At 43.5% G+C, this 21,362-nt stretch overlaps 7 protein-coding genes across 7 annotated transcripts; 2 read left to right on the top strand and 5 right to left on the bottom strand.

Moving 5' to 3' along the window:
- Positions 1-1,988: 1,988 nt before the first annotated feature.
- EAF01_008248 (uncharacterized protein) lies at positions 1,989-5,740 on the bottom strand (the record flags this gene model as incomplete). The annotated part of the gene is made up of 3 exons (XM_038916504.1): positions 1,989-4,604; positions 4,658-4,915; positions 4,967-5,740. The coding sequence occupies 3 exons, from the start codon at positions 5,738-5,740 to the stop codon at positions 1,989-1,991; spliced, it is 3,648 nt and encodes a 1,215-aa protein (XP_038767866.1).
- A 1,519-nt stretch (positions 5,741-7,259) lies between these two features.
- Positions 7,260-8,839, bottom strand: EAF01_008247 (uncharacterized protein; the record flags this gene model as incomplete). Its single annotated transcript, XM_038916503.1, has 3 exons — positions 7,260-7,821; positions 7,890-8,273; positions 8,322-8,839. The coding sequence occupies 3 exons, from the start codon at positions 8,837-8,839 to the stop codon at positions 7,260-7,262; spliced, it is 1,464 nt and encodes a 487-aa protein (XP_038767865.1).
- A 933-nt stretch (positions 8,840-9,772) lies between these two features.
- EAF01_008246 (uncharacterized protein) lies at positions 9,773-10,843 on the top strand (the record flags this gene model as incomplete). The annotated part of the gene is made up of 1 exon (XM_038916502.1): positions 9,773-10,843. The coding sequence occupies one exon, from the start codon at positions 9,773-9,775 to the stop codon at positions 10,841-10,843; it is 1,071 nt and encodes a 356-aa protein (XP_038767864.1).
- A 524-nt stretch (positions 10,844-11,367) lies between these two features.
- EAF01_008245 (uncharacterized protein) lies at positions 11,368-13,448 on the bottom strand (the record flags this gene model as incomplete). Its single annotated transcript, XM_038916501.1, has 3 exons — positions 11,368-11,537; positions 11,752-12,999; positions 13,253-13,448. The coding sequence occupies 3 exons, from the start codon at positions 13,446-13,448 to the stop codon at positions 11,368-11,370; spliced, it is 1,614 nt and encodes a 537-aa protein (XP_038767863.1).
- A 1,709-nt stretch (positions 13,449-15,157) lies between these two features.
- Positions 15,158-17,253, bottom strand: EAF01_008244 (uncharacterized protein; the record flags this gene model as incomplete). The annotated part of the gene is made up of 2 exons (XM_038916500.1): positions 15,158-17,118; positions 17,181-17,253. 2 exons carry the CDS (start codon positions 17,251-17,253, stop codon positions 15,158-15,160), a joined length of 2,034 nt encoding a protein of 677 aa, XP_038767862.1.
- Positions 17,254-17,949: 696 nt separating this feature from the next.
- EAF01_008243 (uncharacterized protein) lies at positions 17,950-19,651 on the top strand (the record flags this gene model as incomplete). Its single annotated transcript, XM_038916499.1, has 6 exons — positions 17,950-18,062; positions 18,134-18,267; positions 18,331-18,532; positions 18,694-18,779; positions 18,917-19,522; positions 19,596-19,651. The coding sequence occupies 6 exons, from the start codon at positions 17,950-17,952 to the stop codon at positions 19,649-19,651; spliced, it is 1,197 nt and encodes a 398-aa protein (XP_038767861.1).
- Positions 19,652-19,981: 330 nt separating this feature from the next.
- On the bottom strand, positions 19,982-20,864 carry EAF01_008242 (uncharacterized protein; the record flags this gene model as incomplete). The annotated part of the gene is made up of 3 exons (XM_038916498.1): positions 19,982-20,129; positions 20,227-20,565; positions 20,758-20,864. The coding sequence occupies 3 exons, from the start codon at positions 20,862-20,864 to the stop codon at positions 19,982-19,984; spliced, it is 594 nt and encodes a 197-aa protein (XP_038767860.1).
- Positions 20,865-21,362: the final 498 nt, after the last annotated feature.

Below are 21,362 nucleotides of genomic sequence, written 5' to 3'. Positions count from 1 at the left end.
CATTCCACACGTTTAGATGTCTGGGTCTATGGATGGGGAACGTGGAAAGATCCAACAGGGAATCCTTGGTGAGAGACAATCGCTATAATAAATTTTATTGGAATGAACGAACGAACCAATCAATGGTATGAATGGATGGATAAATGATGGATGAATAAATCTCAATCTTAAACATCAGATTCGAGAATAATATAAATATAAAATTACCAGGTAATAAATATATTAAGAGATCTAGGAGAGAGCTTGAGAGTTGTTGATATTCGGTAGTTGTAGTTGTAGTTGGAGGGAGGGAATGAGAATGTAGAGTATACAGTGGAATGCTCAAGACTTTGGAGTTTGATCACTGAGATACTGAGATACTACAACTAATAGCAACTAGCAAATATTCCACCGAAATCCGAGATTTCATAGTGAGATAGAAATTCGACATTCAAATCAATATATACTCTAACAATCCAATAACATGAGATCGAATCAAATCAGATGAATCAATCCAACGAAATAACTCATCTCTAAATTTCAATCACTAATTAATCAATTATTCACACTGGCGAGCCTAGATAAGAATCTCACATATAAGGTTATATCACAAAGTATCCAGCATCACCACAGTCCCTCCAATCCCCACTCGATATACCGATATATCCATCTCCCTACCCATCCGTACACCTACGTTCACATATACCTCAACATCATTTCCACACGACACAATCCTCGACCGCAGGCCAGCTAGACCTACCTATTTAGACAGTAACCCGATCTTCAACTTCAGAACCCCAAGCTCCTGCACTCAAAATCCGAATCAAACAGACCTCGTGACCAAGCCAAACACATTTCCACATCCCTTCTTCCTCCTCTCCTTCCTTCTCTTCTTCTCTCCCCAGCATACTCACTCCCACCCACCCCATCCCGGATCCCGGAAATCCAGTCGATTTTGCGGCAAGTATACTCTATTAAAGTTTTCCACTCACGATCCATCCACTCACCAAATATCATTTCCCAGCTTACCTACCTACCCATCGTAAAAGTTGCTCGAGTATAATTAGTCATTAATTAATTACAAGGTGGTTTATTTCGGCGTATCCATACTTCCATGTAATATACTCGTATGATATCTTGCACGCAGTAAATATATCACTATTAACTATCAAAAATCTACCAGTGTTTGTTTGTTTTGAATATTAGTCAGACACTTTGACTTAATACATCGTAGTACATACCTGTCTACTAGGCTATATATAGGTTGTAAGAAATAGGGGGTCGACTCGGTAAGCAAATAGCCCATCTGCTAACAACTAATGAGGAATAGGGCCGCACTTATGGATAGCGTCGACTACCAACCATCTAGTCAACTTAGAGGTAAAGCTAAAGGGATCACTAAATATACTAAGAAGCTAGCTAATTCATAACCTACATCAATCATTCATTTGATATGTTTTTGTATTTTCTCAAATAATCCAAACTATATTTTTCTCTGCTACAGTGTACTGAGTTCGCTCACGGTACATATCATTCATGTCCCCATTCATATTAGCAACCTGCAAATCCAACCCAATCTGACTGTCTCTCCGCAATCCGACGGGTATCCATTCTATCCAATATCATTCATTCATCCCTCCCATACATCTATCATAATATTAAATTATCTACCCACTCTCTGAAAGCACCTGAATAAATTCTTGACCCCATCAAAACCTCACCATCAGAAGAAAAAACTAGCTCGTATGTAAAGAAGCAGAGAAGTAAAGCCATTCAGCCAAGGAAGCAAGCAAATAGTAAAAAGAGATCAGAAAAGAAAAGCTAAGCGAAAGCAGATAGAGAATTCGCGTGTGGTATGTGTACGTAAAAGATGATAGTACAAAAGGAAGAAATAGGTCTCGTGTTCATAAGAGTACAAAAGGTTGTGTTAGAAAATGATCCCGTCGGCCCGTCGGGGTGTCCCTAAGGAAGTGTTGTTGTGAAGTTCCATTGCGAAAGACCAATGGAGATCAGATGTCTACAGATTGCGTCCTTTGACGTTTTATCTCCTTGGCCAGTTTATGCTCCTCAATCATCTTTTTGGTGCGCTCCTCAATAAACGCACTTTCGAGCATGGTACATACTCTGTCAACCTTTGTAATATGATCTTCTTCTTTGTACAGGAAGAATTTCGACTCGTGACGATTATATTTACCCATACCCCAGAAACAGTCGAATTTGAGTTTCAAGAACATGTTCTTTGTCGTACTAATCGTGATGATGTCGCCATTACGAATTTCTCCCCAAAATTTCGACTCAGCCAATGTCTCACTGATGTTATGACTTGGAAGTTTTTGACCATTGATCTTCAGACCCGCGGAGGACTTGGTAGAGATCAAGAATCTAAAGCCTTGCTCTTCTTCTTCACTATGGCTCTTATTCCATACTTCCGGATACTTTTCACCGGGGTGATAAAAATCATTTTTGAATAGTATCAGCTTGAACGCGTATCTGGGAACACCTATTCGGATATCTTCACGAGTTGCATAGCGGATAGTGTTGGAAAAGCCGCGGCCCCAAGATGTGAATGCTTCCGTAATGTTGAAAGCAATGGTTGGTAAACAAGAATCTGGAGTTGCAGAAAACTTGGCAAGCACGCGCTTAGGGACCTGAAAATCATCTGCTGCAGATGCATCGATGTTTGGGATTATAGCTGATATACCTTCCGTCGCGGCTTCAATAGAAGAAATTATTTCATTATCATTTGTCGCGCCTATCTTGACTGGTGAAGAAGGTTCAGAGTTCTGAGCTACTTTAGGCACAAGAGCATCGGTGGCGATGGACAAATTTTCCTTGGAAGCTATGCTCTGTTGAACAGAAGCGTCGTCACTGAGCCTTCGTTCATCGCGTGTCAATGGTAAACATCGTTTTGTTCCTTCAACCAAAGGTTCAGATTGAGCTCGAAACGACACATTCGAACCAATCGAAGGAGTTTTGCTATTGCTTCTGAAACTAACCATCACATTCTCAAATATTGTACAGCCATGCTGAAACTTCTCTCCTTTGGATTTGGCAAGCTCAACATATCGATTCCAATCCGTCGCTGACATCGGTGGATAATGTTCATGATGAGTCGACTTATCTCTGGGATTCCAAAATGTTTCTGGGGGTACCATGACATCAATTGTTCGCGCAGACTTTCGGCGTTTTTGTGGTGGAAACTCCTCAGGTTGCCAGCCACCAACATCCCGAGGTCTTCGAAGACTAATATTCGCAGCCTGAGCATGCGAAAAAGTTGACAAATGGGGAGTTATAATTTCGGTTGGGGAAATCAAGGGAGAATTCATCTGCAGATGACCTAGTTGAGATACAGCACCCAAAAGGCTCGAGTGATTTTGAGCATTTCCATTTTCGAAGTGCTTCGCAGCTCGAGTCACAAAGCGAGGGTGAGGTGGAGGTGGGAGCGGTGTCTTTGGCATGGCGCTCGCAGCTTCAAGACGACTCCTGAATTTTGGGACTGGAAGTGTGTCGTCTTGTTTCGAAACCCGCTGATGTTTGCTATTTCCAATGTGCTGGATCGGGGTTGGGAGATCCACTGGAACAGCCCCAGAACTTCCCAAGGCAGACGAATTTACATTAACTTCGCCAAATAAGCGACCAGTATTTGCAGGATTCCGGATGAACTCATAGCTTTCATCTCCTTCGATTTGTTCTGCGGTTGTGAATTCTGTTCCCGCACCAAAGTCACTCGGAATTGAGCTTGCAAGCTCCAAGGATCTCTCATCATCCGAGTCATCAGTACTGAAGCTGTCCGGCATCTCACGAGGTTGGAATTGAATCGTCTCCTCACCAAACTCGTCATCTTTACCATCGTTTTCGGGATCATCCAGCAAACTCAACTGAGAAGCGGGTACCTCGAGCTGTCCAACTTCTTCATCCTCTGTTTCATCAAGATCTGGGTCGTTTCCTGTCAACCAAGGGCTTTGCTCTAGATCTTCGATAGTTGCACGATGCTCTGGATCGGTGTGAAGCATTTTTATAACAAACCTTATCGCATTAGGTGATACTCCACAAAGTTGCAAGGGCCTAACGTCCAAAGGCACTGTCATTATTCTTTGAAGTATTTGCGTATGATGAGAGGCAGCTCCAACAGGAAATGGGGGGGTTCCACAAAATGAATAGAAAAGCACTCCAGCTAGCGACCAAACGTCGACAGCGTGATCATATCTCTGTTGTGTTGTGGAATCGTCACTGCGTCGATTGGTTCTTCGACCCGTACGATCATATTGCGGATATTCGTTGTAAACTTCTGGCGCACAATATAGTAATGTGCCACAGAAAGTGTGCAGAAATGTATCTTCCGTATCAATCATCTTCGACAGACCGAAATCGGTCAGTTTGACATGGAGTGGATTTCGCCTTTGACATAGAATATTGTCAGGCTTGATATCGCGATGGGTGACATTTATCGAATGAAGGTATTTTAATGCGCTTAGTAGTTGAATGGTCATATCCTTGACTGCATTTTCCGGAATGAAATGGCACATTGTAACGAGGGTTGTGAGGTCTCCTTCGGGGACGAAATCCATGATAATATATAGATAATCATCCCAGTCGATACATTCGACAAACGAAACCACATTATCCTGAAACGTGTGAGCGTGTGCGTGAAATATTAAAGGGACACGAATGAACTCACATGATGAATCTTGCTCATGATCTTGATCTCCGAATCAATATTTTTGGCCCCATTCTTCAAAAACTTTTTCTTGTCAAGCTCCTTGGCAGCGAATGGAACTCCAGTTCGTTTGTCAGTCACTCTATAGACAACAGCAAAAGCGCCTTTGCCAATCATGTCGAGCTTGTTATACTTTGAACCACCTCTCCATTCGCGCTTTCTGAACATCGATGAAGATTCTGCGTTACCTCGATTGGCAGCATTTGGGAAGAGATTAAGCTGAAATCTTTAGTAGTTGTGCTTTTCTTTAAGAACAGAACAATCACTTACTGGCTGTCTGTCCACACCACCCGCCACACGACGCCGAATTTGCTTTTCTTGAATTCGACGAACGTGAACGGCGAAATTTGTTTCAAAGGCGCCTTGAGCTTCATCACTACGTCGGGGTATCCGAACAACAAAATTGATACTGAGGGCAATGGGCTTGTTTAAAGCAAGGGATAAAATAGTCCCATTTTCGATAGTTTGTCGATAGGGCTTTCCATTGTTTTTCTTCTTGAGTCGGAGTATAGTACCATCAACAGAGATACCATTGGTAGACATATCTTCTACCATGAGGAAGCCATGTTCATTGAGGTAAATACGGAAGTGTTGATTGCTTATCTGAGGAGGTGTGCCATCTCTTATCATAAAGTCGCATCGGTCCTCACTTCGACCAAAAATCCAGCCCAAATTCTCGTCTTTCAGATTGGCTGATAGTCGAAGTGCCAGGTCGCAGGGAATTTGACCTTCTGCTGTCAAGTAAGCATTACCGCCTTCAAGGCTGATTGTATTTTTGGGGTGTGATTTGTTGATTTCGGCACAAGCTTCACGCGCCAGATCGGAATCAGGATGGAGAATGCAAACAATATCTGAAGCATCTTCGTCGGTCAAACCAGAATTTCTGTTGGCAAAGCGAATTGCTTCGTCGGTAGGTTGAGTAGCTTCATAATCAGGATCATCAGTAATTGAGCTAAAAACAAATGCTGGAGTCTTGGGAGGAGGAGGATAAGTAGAAGGAATGAAGAAGGGATCTTTACAGGGCTGGGTTGCATTTTCCTCCATTTTGGAAAGAGTGCGGAGAAAATGGTTGATTCAGCAGCAAAGTTGTTTTTTGACAAACTTTGGGAAAGGGGATAAGATGAATCAATCGTCCAATGATGGTAGGTAGTATAGGTGAAGTATGCCGAGAATGTTTGCCAGGCAACGGTACTTTAAGAGGGGTATATCATCTAATGTAAACCAGCGTAAACCACACAATTATGTCTTTCAAATCTTCAATATTGAATATCTTTGTCTGCCATGCAATGAAGTTCGTCTCTTGGATGGTATAAGGTGTCCAAATGGTGAAAAGAAGAGGCAATAATCAAGTTCCGACGCTTTCTCCAGCTCAGAGACGAAATGAAGGATAAAGATCAGATGAAAGGGACTTTAATGAATGACAAAATAACATAAATTCTTCTAATATTCACGGAACCTCATAATATTCGCAGAGAGTGAAGCTTGACTATGGTGATAATGAATGGTTCGTAGGTATTCTAAGGTACTCGAACATCAGTAAACATCTCTCACAACAAACACATGAACATATCATATCAATGACCTTACATAGCCGTACTCAAGACTCGCCTGCCCTTCGAGGGCCCACCAGTATTCCGTAGATCAATCGAGGATATTAACCAATCTTCATTCATTTATATGGATGGATGGTTGGCTCATAAGATGGTTCATAAGGTCATGACAAGAAAAGTTCCAGACATTTTCCTTTCAGTCGTTACATACCTCGAGGCTTTCGGAACGGATTAACTCATGCCATGGTACGCTATACTACAAATGATTTAGTGTCAGTGGGGGTTTTGGCTCGTGTCTCCTTTTTTTTTCAGGTCCCATCCTCTATCTTCTCCAATTATATGCATTTCATCTATTACGTGCATTGCATCAGTTCCACACCATGATACAGCATTTTGCCGTGCGTTTTCCCCATTCTTCATCAGAATTCGATCTTTTTTTTTTAAGTTTGATTATACCTTCGCAATGTATTCTAGAAGTGGGGCGCCGTTGAGGTCTGAGGTTAATGGTGGTTGTCAAAATGGCATCTTCTACCCAAGACACACCCACCTTGTAATATATATATCACGAGGCACACAATACGATCCGGTGTAAGTTTGAACAATATGTATCAAATGATGCTCCTCGAGAATATTGTAGGAATCATCATTGTTGCTTGCTCTTATTGACGCTATTCGACTCATCAAATAAGAGTGACACAGTGTTTGAGACCCGTGACTCGATCGTTACTCATATCACACGAGATCTGTATCTTGCCAAAGTGCCACACCTCCCACCATTTAGTTCGAGGACCCTTCGCAGATCTCTGTGTGACAAAGGTAAAGTCTGCTGAAATAAGCAGTCAAACCAGATGGAGCATTCAACATACAATCTTCTATCTCATCCATCTTTCTAGCCTGCTTTGAATTCTTAACTCATTGCCAGCACGAGGAGTAGCAGTTGAGACTTAAGCTTATCCGAAGCGATGAAAAGCATGGTACACTTCAAACCGAATCAGCACTGTCTATCCTTAGCGTTACTTGCCATTCCTGATTGAATTTATCTTTATTGTTTCGCCCTTTTCACAATTCCTTAATTTTTTTTCCAATTCGACCCTCCACCTTCTTTGCTTTTCCAGAAGTTTATCTACGAGGGCGTCGTCAAGGTCCACTTTCCTTTCACTATTCCTCATTCCTAGTTTCGCTAGCTCGACCGTCTCGACAGTTCCATCTTTATTTGTCCATGAACCGAAATTACCGCTGTTCACTTTGCCTCGAACCGCTTCTACACAAAAACTCGCGCAATTTTCAAAAGCAGTTCTTCCAGCCTTGTTCCACGGCATGAGAGCAAAGCAATGCGGCATACCCATGTACCCGTCGAATATGACTGTCCCCCCAGCCTCGTGTAGTCTACGCGCAAAAACCTCTGCTTCATCTTGCATGCTCTCCCAACCTACACTTACGTAGACTGGTGCTACACCGCGCCAGTGCTCCCTGTTAGCCGCAAGTGGACTGACGAGAGGATGAGTGACCATTGATGACTCGCAATAGGTCTCAACACGAGGTGATTGAGCTGGCCAGACTGAATCGTGAGGAAATCTGGGGTGAGGCATTGTGTAATCTAATGAAGGTGGTGCTATCATATCGTACTGGATGTTCCTCAATACGGATGGGAGGGATCGGGAAATATCAAGCAAGGCGAAGTAATGGCAAGACCAGCAACTTCGGTCGCAGTGATTGGCACATTTACGCCATGGAAATGAATACGGTCAATCCCCATACGATTCAAAGTTGTTAATAATAGCAAAAGCGATGTCGCTAATCCTGCCCCTGATGAATCACCCGAGAAAATAATATTTTTGGGAGGAATAGGTTCATGGAAAGAGTCAGGTGGAGGCGAGATCAATGATAGATAAGCGATGAACGCATCCAAAAGTGCCGATGGAAATGGATCTTGGGGTGCCAGTCGATAGCGAACTGAAAAGCAACGGCCACCAGTTCGTTGAGCCAACGCAGATGTTGTCGGTCGGTGAGTAACAGGATCCATGAGACTAGACGTTGAGTTCAGTTTGAGACATTCAACATCATGATCTCCTTACCAGAAAGCTCCTCCATGAAAATAAAGAATCGTGGGACTATTCAGAGTCACTTCTCTCATCATCATCTCATACTGTTTGCACTCAGATATATCTGGTCGGCGAGCAAAGTTTGAGACTCCACTACGATGGCCTGTCCACTCGGCTTGCACATCGACAGTTTCTGGTAGAACGAAGACATTATCTCCAGTCCCAAGCTCTTTTATTGCTTTCAGTAAAGCATTTTTAACACCATGAATTCTTTCGTTGTCATGACAATCATCTTGAGGTCTCGGTATGGTATACTTGGCAATCCACATTGGTCCCCATACTCCCCAGTCTATTTGAGATTGAATTTGAGATTTCAGGATAGCTGCCGGAGTGTTAAGCACAGGTCTTGCAGTCACAACTATGACTTCAGTGATGACATCCTGGACTGAAGCATTTGGGGAACGAGAAAGCAATGCTAAAATAGCGGTTTTCAATACCAGAGGTAAATTAGGAATAACAGCCTTGGCAATTCCAAGAGGACTGATATCCATTGTATAACGATAGGAAAATCAGAAAACGAAGAGATTGGAGACAAATGTTAGAGTTGTGGAAACATTTTTAGTTATCTTCAAATTTCCGCTATGACGACATGACTATTGGAACATTATTTGTTTGAAAGAAGGCTCAATGCAACAACAGTGTTTGAGTGGTAAGTAAGCAGTAGTATACTTACTTCACTCTTTATTCGGGTTTGCTAATGGACAGTGATATACTTTAGAATACAGGAGGTAGTACATATCAAGAGCTGTTCATTGGATAGAATAGCAATGAATACTAGATGGATAACTAACTCCCTAGCTGCTTGGTTGCTTGGCGGGCTACTCTTGAAGACAGCACAGCTCAAGCTTAAGCAAGAGCCACGGAGTGACATAAACATATGAATCTCCCTCCACCGGACCACTTTATTAAGCGATGAGAGATATACCATAAATACCGTAAATACTACCTAATAAAAGAATAACCTTTAGGTAATTTCATCATCTATTGTTTCCATATTTACCCCATTTCCCCTGACTCATGAAAAGATCCAATAAATATGGTAAAGTCTGATTATTTCCTACAACCCACCTACTCCGTCCGTACTATCTTTTGTTCCAAGTTCCAACACGTACCGAGTACTTTACCACTTCCAACCTCTTTCAACAAAAACAACTCAACCCAACCCCAATCGATCGATTATAAATCACAACATTTCAGACTAAATATCTCAGTCAAGCATATCATAACCATAACCAATCATATTCAGATACCCCACCAATCATTGCCCCCCTCGAGCCCCCACACAACTTCAAAGTTCCATTCCATCGAAATATCCCGACCTCCCGTATTTATTAGAAAGGAACAAACCCCAAATCACGGACAAAAGTAATCCGACTCCGCAGCCTCAATTATCTCCCAACGCGCGCGGGCGCAAGCAATTCGCAATGCCCATCCTCAAGATTAAAATGCCTCATCCGACAGCGTCAACTTCAAAATCTCCTTCCTCTGCAGCGCCCACTCCGGCAAATTATACTTCAACTCAGACCCCCATTCAACGAACTTCTCCTCCGTCACATACTCACAAATCATCCAATTCGAGATCCGCCAGTCCGGAACGTCCTCCCGTTTCGCCCATCACTCCTACATTATCGGCCGCGAGGCTCGTCTCAACCTCCAATGTAAATGCGAATGCGAACCTGGGAGTCGCCGCGAAAAATGGATCGACGAGATCGGAATCGCAATCATCAGGCTACGCGCCACGAAATCATGTTGGAGGAAAGAATATCGCAATCATGAATAATACGATTGCGGCTCAGAATAATAGTCCGCAGCCAATGCCAACCCATCCAGCTATGCAAGCGCAAGCTCATGCGCTCAGAGAAACATATACGCATACACAACAAGCGCCACAGGTATCGATGCCGCAACCGAAACCGCCGCCGCAGACGATTGATTTGAGTGAGAATCCAGATGCTTTGGCTGTGAAAAGTGCGATTTCGATATTACAGTTGCAGATGAGAAATGCGAAGAGGGATATGCTTACGTTGCAGAGGATTAAAGAGAGGGCGATGGAGGATCCGGAGGGATTTGTGGGAAGTTTAAAGGAAGGGGAACAGAGGGAGCGAGAAGAAAATGCGAGGAAGAGGGGAAGAATGGTCGTGGATACGGAAAGTAGTAGTGATGAGGATGAGGAGTCTGAGGAAGGCCAGGCCAATGAAGCGCAGGCAAACAATCCAAAGTGGGAAACCCTACCAACACCTCAAAACATAGTACGCTGTCCACCGGTTAATTGGGCGAAATATGGAATTATGGGGGAGAGTCTAGATAGGCTGCACGCAGATCAAATCCGGAAACCAAGTCAAGGAATCCCGGCTACTATTAATGCGGATTGGAGCACGACACACAAATACGGAGATGGAATCAAGGAGAAATATGCGATGCAGAAACCACTTGAGATAGGCGAGGTGGAACCACAACCGAAGAAGAAAAAAACGCCTACTGGTAAAAAAGATTGAGCAGACTCGAAACAAGATAAGCTTCAATAGCATATAAGAAACATATCACACGGGAGGAGTTTCTTTTTCCTTTTTTTTGCATCTTATACATTTCGGCATTGGGTTGGGACCGGTTTAGAACATATGACATTATGAATACGAGGTTATGAATGGATTTTAGGATTGGAGATGGTATAGCGTGGCGTTTTGGTCGGGTAGCAGATGCATTGCAGCATTGGGTTTCTCTGTCTCTCTCTCTGTATATTGACTAGATTTGGGTTGTGCGGCTGGTTTCATATAAATGGCTGGCTAAGCTACACACTCTTATTCTCTCGATCAGCGTAAATAACAATTTGGACATTCATTCATCAATTCATTATTAAATTCTCTTCTTTGCATTAACATGTCCCCCTTCTCTTCTATATCAGTCCATCTTCATTCATTCTTTCCCTTTCAATCCCCATCAATCTTATCCTATCATCCATCAACATCCTCCCCTCCACTCATCTCCCCCCTTCCTTCCAAGCCCCAAGTCCAAGAAAGCTCTACTCCCCAGCAGCAAACAACCTAACCCTCACCTCATAAGGCGACATAGTCAAACTTAATTTCTTCCCCAACATCGCATCTTCTCCACTCATATCAACTGCTTCGATTTTCTCGTATTTTTGGAGGAAACGCGTGATTACGAAACTGGCTTCGGTGAGTGCGTATTGTTCTGCGAGGGAGAGAGTGGGGTGTTAGTAGATTGTTTGATTTTGTTTTGTTTTGCGCTTGCTTTATCTTGCGCTTGCTATCATGTTGTGATTCATCTCGTAATCTTCTCATGTAGATGCGTGTACAAACGAACTCAATAAACCACAATCAGTCCAGAAATCCGCATCATCCCCGTAACCCAAAACACAGCAACCAAAAAAGAAAACAAAACTCACGACCAATACACACTCTCGGCCCCCCACTAAACCCCCCAAACTCCCACCCCAACTTTCTCCCCTCCCACCTCTCAGGTCTCCACTCCAACACATCTTCCCCCCATATATCCTCCCTCCGATGCATCACATACGTACTATACGTAACCCTCTCTCCCCTCCTAACCACCACCGGCTTACCCCCATTCCTCCCCCCACCAACCGGTAACACGGTATCGCGAATCGCGACACGAGAATTCATAGGAACGAGAGGATAAAGCCGGAGAGTTTCGTAAAGAATGTGGGTTAGTGGTTTACATGCTTTTAAGGTGGTGAAAGTTAATGAGGAGGAAGAAGATAGAGGGCCGAAGTGCGAGAGGATTATAGAACGGCAGTGGGTGTAGCGTGTGGGATTGCGGGAGAGGAGGAGGAGGGTCCAGGCGAGGAGCGCGGCGGTGGTGTCCCGGCCGGCGAGGAGAAGGTGCAGCATTTGATCGCGGAGTTCGGTGGGGTTGCGGGTTTGGACGGTGAGAGCGTTGAGGAGGATGTATTTTTCTTTTTGGTTGGGGGTGGATTCGGGTGAGGAAGGTTTAGGGGATGGAGACACAGGTGAAGAGGACTTGGGAGAAGTAGAAGAAAGGGCCCTCTGTACGAAATCAGCGGAATAGTCTTTACAGATCTGGCACGCATCCAGAAACTTCTGCGAACGCGCCAGCCACCAGAATTTAAAGAGTCGCACGCGGAAGATGATATATTCTTGGGAATAAGACATTGCTTGTACGAATTTCTCCTCAGCTTGCAATTCTGTTTTATTATCCGAGTCAATGGATTGCAGAGCGGTCGTTTGACTATTGACTGATTTTCCAAAGAGAAATTCCGTGCTCACGTCCATTGTGAAACGTAGTAAAAGAGGAAGGAGATCCACCTCCTCCGAACTCGTTCGAGGAAGTGCTCGATAGAGAATCTGGAGATGGTGATCTGCGGCTTCGAGATCGCTTATTTGATCTCTGGAAAATTGAGGCTTGAGTTGTTGACGATAGTGCGCCCATGCCTCGCCATCTGCAGTGAAAATGCCATGGCCGAGTAGCTCAAACATGTTTTGGCTTCTGCTGGGGCCGAGCTCGAAATCGGTAAAGTTGGTGGCGAGGATCGCTTGTATGTTTTCGGGGTCGGAGGTTGATATTAGGGAGTGGAAGGGGTTGAAGATTCGGTAGGTGCCGACGCCCATTTTGAGATAGCGTGCGCGGATGTGGTCTTCGAGGATGTCCATACCTGTGTATGGTTAGGGTTGTGAGCTGGTTGATGGAAAGAAAACGAAGTGTGTGAGAGATCCATGAAAGGTTCGTATTGTATAGAAGAAACTAGACTTCTTGAAATACCCACCCCATGGACCGAATGACTGACAGATATCGCCCAATGCCACCAAGAGAAACTTTGACTTCAAAGTAAAATAAATCCAGTCTCTTCCATCCCCATCTCATCACCTATAGCTTCCCAAACCACAAAAAAGCCCACAAATACATACCCTTCTTAAACTTGAGCATCCCCCAATATCTTTCTATTCCCCCAGGCAATTCATTTTTCAACACTTTCGGTTCTTCACATCCATGCTTCCTCCCAAACCTCCTCAATCTCATCCAAGTCACTTCGTTCTTAGCCCACGCATATACTATCCATACCATCAGAAACGAAGCTGCCCCGCTGAAATATGATATCATCATTGTCCCTTAAAGCTTCGGTATTTTTCGACATCAAAAAGATAAAAAGTATACAAAAAACAACAAGATAAAGAGAACAAAAAACAACAGTTTCAGACAACAGAAAGAAAAGAAAAACAATGCTCTCTTATATGATTTTTATACGACAAATAAAAGCCACAATCGGACGTCCTTGCATCAATTATCATCTCGCAGATGCGTAAATTCCACGCACAACGAATCCTTCCCTCTCCCGCAAACTATTCACCTCCACTTCTCACCTAATCTTCATCATCGTGTACAACCTCACCACGCGGACGGAGTAAGAAACGTCAGACGAAACCGAATGCGAAGCGGAGGCGATGTGAACATAAAACCCTTCATGAGCGGAACAGGAATGAATATTGGGTCCGTTCCCGTTCTCGCTGCCGCTCCTGGTACACTCATTGCATTTCTATGAATTTGGAAAAAGTCCCTAGGGCTGTAAGATATCCCCCGGTGGTCAAATCCACATTGCAAGTCGTAGAATCTTATTATGTTAGAGCGATGTTACCATGGAATTTGCATATGTGTAAATTGTTGAAGTGGCCAAAATGTCAACGCCTCTCGTCCATAACCTTATAACCTCAATTACAGTCTTCTTGTTTTGAGAACGGAATGTAAACAAACACCCATCACATCTTACCTAGCCGTCCTCTGAAGTATAACAAAAAAACAAATCCCTTCATCCTCTTGGAAAATTCCCAGTTCCCCTCGTCCACCGGGAAATAACACCTCGGACGTGACACTTTCCAAACCACACTCATTTTAGCCTAGTCTCTCTATAATCTCCACTTTTCCACATTTCCCATCTTCACTTGTGTGTGTCGATCAAATTTCGCTCATTCTCGTTCGTGTAACCGATATGCAACAAAACAATTGTGTCCTCGTCGTCTTCACGTGATGTTTGGTCATAAACGACTAAATTAGGACATCGCCGGCTCCTTCGCATTCGCTAAATTTGACGATTTTGATTGGATATATATTTTGCTAGTGACGAAATAAAATGGGAAGGGTAAATGAAGATATTCGTAAAAATGCTAATGGTAGTGGGTATGCATTAAAAACGGTGTGGGTATGAATATGTAAGGAAGGTAGAATGAGGATGGGGATGTAAGGCAAAAAAAGGAAGATGGCATTTACTTTCCTCCTGCTTTTGTTTGCATACCTAGCAGGTGAAAACTAATAGGTACACTTGTTAGCAAAGGAGCAATTGTAGTATTGCACAATATGCTGTGCTTCACCACACCACTCACGGATACCAACTTCAACATGCATGAACTGCTCGCACAAATCTTAAAGTTTACAGATCCCCATGCAGATACCCTCAGCTGAAGAACCATCCCCCTCAATCAAACCTAAAACTCACCTGTTTTGGCGTTTACACCAGCCTAGAACATACTAGCTTAGCCACTTCCCATAAAGAGTTATTAGACTCCACGTAGCTCAAATAAACGAATGCGAAATGCACCTCGACGTGCAACAAAAAAAGTTGAGACAACATTTCCATTCATATGATACGCTGAAAATATCAATGCTAAAGTTGACACGAATCTTGTATCCGCAGTAGAGTACAATTATCCATATATGACCCCACATATGACTGCAATATTCCACGATGTGGTGGCCTAGACCAGTGATGGGTATTTCTTTTCCAGAGAAATAAAATGAACAGTCGTATAGTCGTTATTAAACTAATCCGAATCGCTGTCAGGGTCCGAGTCAGGGAATCCATTAAAGGTGCCTTCTTCATCCGAATCGTCCAATGAGAATTTAGACTCCTGTGATGCTTTTCCTGAATCTTCCTCTTCTTCCTCATCTTCATCCTCGTCATCTTTAACACCGAAAGCACCGCTAATGTCCCATCGATCGCCTTTTGCGTTTTTACTAACGTATTTGACAAATTTTAACACACCGCTATCTCTCAAGACAATGCTCATCTTATTCCACGAAGCTGGCATTGTGAAAAGTACTCCATCATCTTCTTCCTCTCCTGCAGCTTTGTAAATTGCTGCATCCTCGTCATTCTCATCATCGCCTGCCATGAACACCAAATGACCTCCAACATCATCTTCTTCCTCAGGTTCTGGTGTAGGTTCCTTTTTGGGCTCTGGTGCCTTTTTCTTGCCATTTGACTTTTCTTTGCCCATGGACTTCTTGGATTTTGGTTCAGGCTCCTCCTTCTTCTCCTCTTCCTCATCCTCATCCCCATTATCTTCATTTTCTTCGTCATCATTATCATCGTCGCCCCATCCAGTTGTAGGCGTCAACCCCAAGTCAACCTCTAATCTTGGCTCTCCTTCGTAATTCTTTGCAAGAGCATAATCTGAACCCTTGCGAAATCTACGTGCCAAAAGGTCATAATTCTCAATTTGGCATGATGTAGCAATCTCAAGCCATTTGCGGAATTGAGGGCTTGGAAGTAGAACACTAAGAATTTCTTCTATCGGGTTCAATTCCTTTTGACCATCTGAAACTTCGCTGGATGGTTTTTGATAGAGGAAACGATGTTTGTGAGGTGGCTTAGCAACCCTCCAAGAGCCTTTCTCGATTTCAGCACTGCTATCTGGTAGACCTGCAGCTTCTTGCGCTTCGACATGGTCTCGTACTTTGGTTGAAAATTTGACAGATAGAAGACCATCAAGAGTAACATTTGACTCCTCCTCAAAGCGTTCGGCAATTTGCTCCAAGGTATCCGGTGTTAAGTAGGTGGGCGCCATGTATTTGAGTAAGAAGTCTAAATCTGCCTCTTCAAGACCATTCTCATCAGCGTCTTCAGCCGTAGATTCCGTCACAGTAATTGGCTCTTCCTTCGGGAAGTCATATTTATCTGGATTGCCCTGCAATTGCATCAAACTGCTATTCTTTCCCCATTTCTCCTCAGCTCCCTCAACGTATCCTTCTTCCCCAATTTGTGGAATATGGAACCATCCACTAACAGCCATCCTAACTCTACCACCATCTTTTTCCAATTCTTCTTTGTTTACTGCATGATATACCTCTTCAACATCGTGGAAACTCTGACCTGGCTGAACAGCAAAAAAACTCAATTGATTCCATGCCGGTGGAATAATCTTCGAGGTGTCAGGACTAGGAGTAATAGTCGTCACACCATCATCCTCAAACTCTTTGGTAGGGAACAACCTCAAAGCTCCACCCCATTCTTCCTTCCAAGCCACATCCGGGTCAGTTAAATACAAAATGTAGCTGACTTTCCGACTCCCAATCACATCGTCGTGACACAAGAGATGGCAACCTGGAGTATAAACATTGATAGCCATATCCGTTTTCCTTCCGCTCAATTCTCCAGAGCCTGTAATCTTTGCAACATATTTTCGAAACGAAGACGAGTACAATGCATCTCGTAGTCTGAGTAAAGAAGGCAATTTCTCCAGCGCGGTATCATCCAACCCATCCAAATTTGCCAGGTCTCCAGATTGATGGATTTTATAGATATCCGTTTCCTTGGGTGTGAAATGCACATTTTCTCGAATTTCTTTGCGAACGGCGCGGAGCAGATCATCGTCGATTAATGGGCTGATAACTTGATGTTTATATGGTTCCGAGTTGGCATAATCTTTGGTATATTTCTTGAGGACCTCCTTGTCGAAGAGACCTTTTCTGAAAGACTTCCTTGCATCTTCATCCGACAATGCTATTACAATAAGATTGGGTCAGTTTGTGTGGCAGACGAAGAATAGTTGACGAACTACATACCCTTCTTTGCACGTTTCTTCAAGATACTCTTGCCATTCTGGCCATTAGCTTGAGTATCTGCCTTGCGCTTCATATTGAATATTGTAATAATGTGTTGGTGAGATGATTGAAAGTAACAATTCACGATTGGGAAAATTGAAAGATTTTCGGGATTATCAGTTCATAATAAGTCTGAAGCTTGCTTCTCCAATGACGATTTTGCCAGGGCGGTGAATCTCTTTTTTTGTGGAGCCATCGACTCGACGCGCTGAGGTTGGATTTAGGAAAACGAGTTTTGGCACTTGCACAACTTCACTGGTACATATGGAATGCGTATTTTGATCATATGTATTTACTATATAAAGATATGAATCTACGCGCTGTGGATGCATTGCAGGAACGTCTTCTTGAGATGAGATGAGTCTCAAGTTTGAGATTGGATACCGGTATCAATACGTCCATCAATACTCCTCCTGCATTGTGTCAGGAAAAGCAGTGAGAAGATACCTCACGTCAATTGGCTTGCGAGATTCAACGATTTTGATAGATTGGTCAGTGTGGAAGCGCAAGTGCCTCGAGACTGCATTCGGGTTATTTTCGTCCGCTATGTCTGAAGAGGAAGCTCTATTGGGCAATACTTGATTACGGCCCCTCAACCCCACGTTGCTATCCATGCCGATGATAACCATGTTATCATGAAGTAATAAGGACAGTCAACAACCTTCTTGTTATTCTGATTCAGTACTGTTACACCTACAAGATCAACCTTTCAAACCATAACACAACGACAATGAGCTCCTTCGATATCACAGCTACAAGAAAGTGCTTCCCATCACTGGACAAGAAGCAAGTGTATTTTGACAATGCTGGTGGTAGTCAAACCCTAGGGACTGTCATAGATAGGTATAGTGCACCTCTCTACTACATTGCCTTGTTCTATGAGATGTACGACAGATAATCTTACACATATAAAGTATCTACGATTACCTCATCAATTCCAATGTTCAACTCGGTGGTTCGTACAATGTGGGCAAGAAAGCAAATACAAGTTACTCTGCAGGATATGAAGCAGCGGCAAAATACATCAATGCACCTCCATCCAATATTGGTAATTTCGTGTTCCTCGATTCCTCACCCGTTGAATGATCTTATCTTTGACTTTACCTCTTAGTCCTCGGTTCAAGCACAACTCAGAATTTCCGAAACCTTTCTCAAGCTTTTGACTTTCCACCGGATTCTGAGTTGATCATATCATCCATTGACCATGAATCAAACATTGCCTCCTGGGTCGCTCTCGCTGAATCTCAAAAGTTTACTATCAAATGGTGGACTCCACCTACGTCAAGCAACCCAATTCTGACTCCTGAATCACTGTGTGTTTAATCCTCCTTTGGTTTCGTATTTTCAAAGGTTTTACCTTGGCTGCATATTCTGTACCGCCCGATGAACTTCTTTCGCTGCGCGATAGACGCCATAGGCGTACAATTTCATTGTAGTCCATCCTGACTAGACAGCTGATTGATCCGCATTCTAGTCGCCCCCTTCTCTCCCCCAAGACCGCTCTTGTAACTCTCACTCACGCCTCCAACATTCTCGGCACCATCCATGACATTCGTGGCAGTAAGCAATCTTATTCTTTCACACAGCATACTACATTCTAAAACCAATCTCGAATTGATCATATAACCCCAATCCAACCCTATTCCCTCGCCAAGTCCTCCCAACTCCCTATTTCTTCTCACTAAATTCTCCCCCAGTCTCCGACATCGTGCACACCATTCCAGGCGCACTCCTCTGCGTGGACGGCGTAGCCTACTCTCCCCACCGTCCTCTCGACGTCCAAGCCCTCGGCGTAGACTTCTACGCCTTCAGCTGGTACAAACTCTACGGCCCCCACATTTCCCTCCTCTACGCCTCTCCCTCCGCCCTCTCCTCCCTCAAAACCCTCGGCCACTTTTTCAATCCGAGCAAAACCCTCGCCGACAAACTCGCTCTTGCAGGCTCAAACTACGAGCTCACAGGCTCCATCCCAAAAGTCATCGAGTATTTTGAGAATCAATCTTGGGAAGCAATTTGTCTCCATGAAGAATCGCTTCAGAAAACTCTCCTGCAATATCTTCTTTCCAGGTCTGATATCAAGGTTTTTGGCGAAGAATCTTGGGATCCGAAAAAGAGGGTTTGTACGATTAGTTTTCTTGTGGAAGGATTCGGTAGTCGGGAATTTGTGGAAAAGGTGGACGAGAAGAGTATGGGGGAGGTGGGGATTAGATGGGGAATGTTTTATAGTAATCGGTTGTGTACAGACGTGTTGGGGTGCGGAGATCAGGGACTGGTGAGAGTTAGTTTCGTGCATTACAATAGTTGTGAGTTCTTGCTTTTCTTTTGATTTTTGATTTGGTTGGGGGCAACCAGTAATGCTAATATATGTGGCTTTAGTGGAAGAAGTAAACCGGTTGATTGGCATTTTTGATGAGATTCTTGGGAAAGCATAGATATATGCACATATATCCACTTAGAAAACAATTGACTGCGCTCGTTTGCATGCTATATAACAAATGCAAAGACTCGATAGCAAAATCCCTTGAAATACCGAGCATTAATAATCAACCACTGTTTTCCTACTTTCGATTCGCCTCTCACCCATTAATATGAAATATCCAGTCGCAGATCCCAAAATTCAAGTCGAAGGTATAGTACTCCGTGCTAATTCAATTGGCGCGTTCGTTGCACGAAAGTTTTCCTTTCTATGACCCTTCCCGATCACCGATACCAAAGATTCAAAAACATAAACAAAAAAAAAAGGGATATGTGCAAAAGAAATATCAACCTCGTCCCCAGAACATCCCATTACTTCTTTTCAGTGGCCTGAATTTACCAAAAGTTTGCTCCAATTCTTCTTCAGACCAGCGGCGATGAGGCTCGGTGCCTATGTATTCGCCACTGTGACCTCGAGCAAAATGTTTCAGATACCTTGTAGAAGTTGTCAATCCGTGATTCATAGTCCGAAATCCGTGCTCTAGAAATCACGAGAGGAAAAGAAGCATAACTTAAGAAATGAAAAACATACTCTTTCCTCGGCATGTAAACTACCTTTGTCAATTTCTTTTCCTTATCATCTCCATTTCTACTTTTGTCTTTCTTCTTCTTCACAAGTCTTGAGACTAAACCTGCTTTACTTTTCTGTGGAATGGTATCGTTGTGGCTGCTGTCTGAGCCAGAAGAATCACGTCTTTCGGCGGGGATAACATCGACGACGATGGCGGGGATGATAGAGTCTTCGCTTATAGGGGTGTTGTGAAAGGAGGGGGCCGCATACATATGTTCAGAGTAGGTATGTGCGGTATAAGGAGAAGTTGCGAGGGCGGAAAGACGATGGGAACGGGGGAGAAGAGGCTCGTTGTCGGAGCTAGTGATGGGGAGATGTTGTTAGTTTGGAAGATGAAGAATGCGAAAGAGGGAAGGGAGTTTGAAGATTCGCATTGGAGAGGTATGCAGTGGACTCAAAGAAGTTCTGATTCATGACGATATTGAAGATGAGTAGTGAAGATTGTGTCTCTAGTGAGACAAATTATGAAGGAGAATGGAAGTGAGCGCTTACTCATAGATACTGGCGGAAGGATATGTAGCGGAATTGTAACGTTGACCAGGGGCAGTGAGGTCAGCTGGGTATTGATAGTATAGAAGCATTGGAGCGGCAGCCATCATGATCGATGAATCAAACGATTATCAAGAAGACTAGCGGGAGCCTTTAAATAAGTAAAGAAAGAGGTTTCTGGTAGGACTCAGTAGGACTCCCTACAATGAAGAGGCCGACAACGGTCCGGAAGCTTCAAGACTTTTCAAAATGACCTGGATGAAGAGACGGTTGAGCAATTTATGCCCTCATCCGCGATCACATTGTACGACTGAGTGGCCACGATCTTTCACTACCTCGAGGTACTTTTGTCGGGTTGTTTAATGGATCGGTAATGAATATATGATCAATCACAACATGTCCACACAAACATGAGGTTATTGAGGTTGTATTGACAATTTGTATTCCCCGAAATGTGAGGAATATAAGATACACAAGTAATCACTCGGAGTCTAGACGTATGAAATCAAGATTTATATAGGATTTGGTGTATTTTATAAGGTTTTTTTGACCGGTAATCGGAATTTCGAATGTTTATATTTGGTGCCCAGGTGACACACGAATTGCCT

Source organism: Botrytis porri, assembly GCF_014898465.1.
Source record: "Botrytis porri strain MUCL 3234 chromosome Unknown BPOR_011, whole genome shotgun sequence".
Lineage (NCBI taxonomy): Eukaryota > Fungi > Ascomycota > Leotiomycetes > Helotiales > Sclerotiniaceae > Botrytis > Botrytis porri.
Note: the sequence above shows the minus strand (reverse complement) of the source record. Positions and strands in the feature narration are given on the sequence as shown.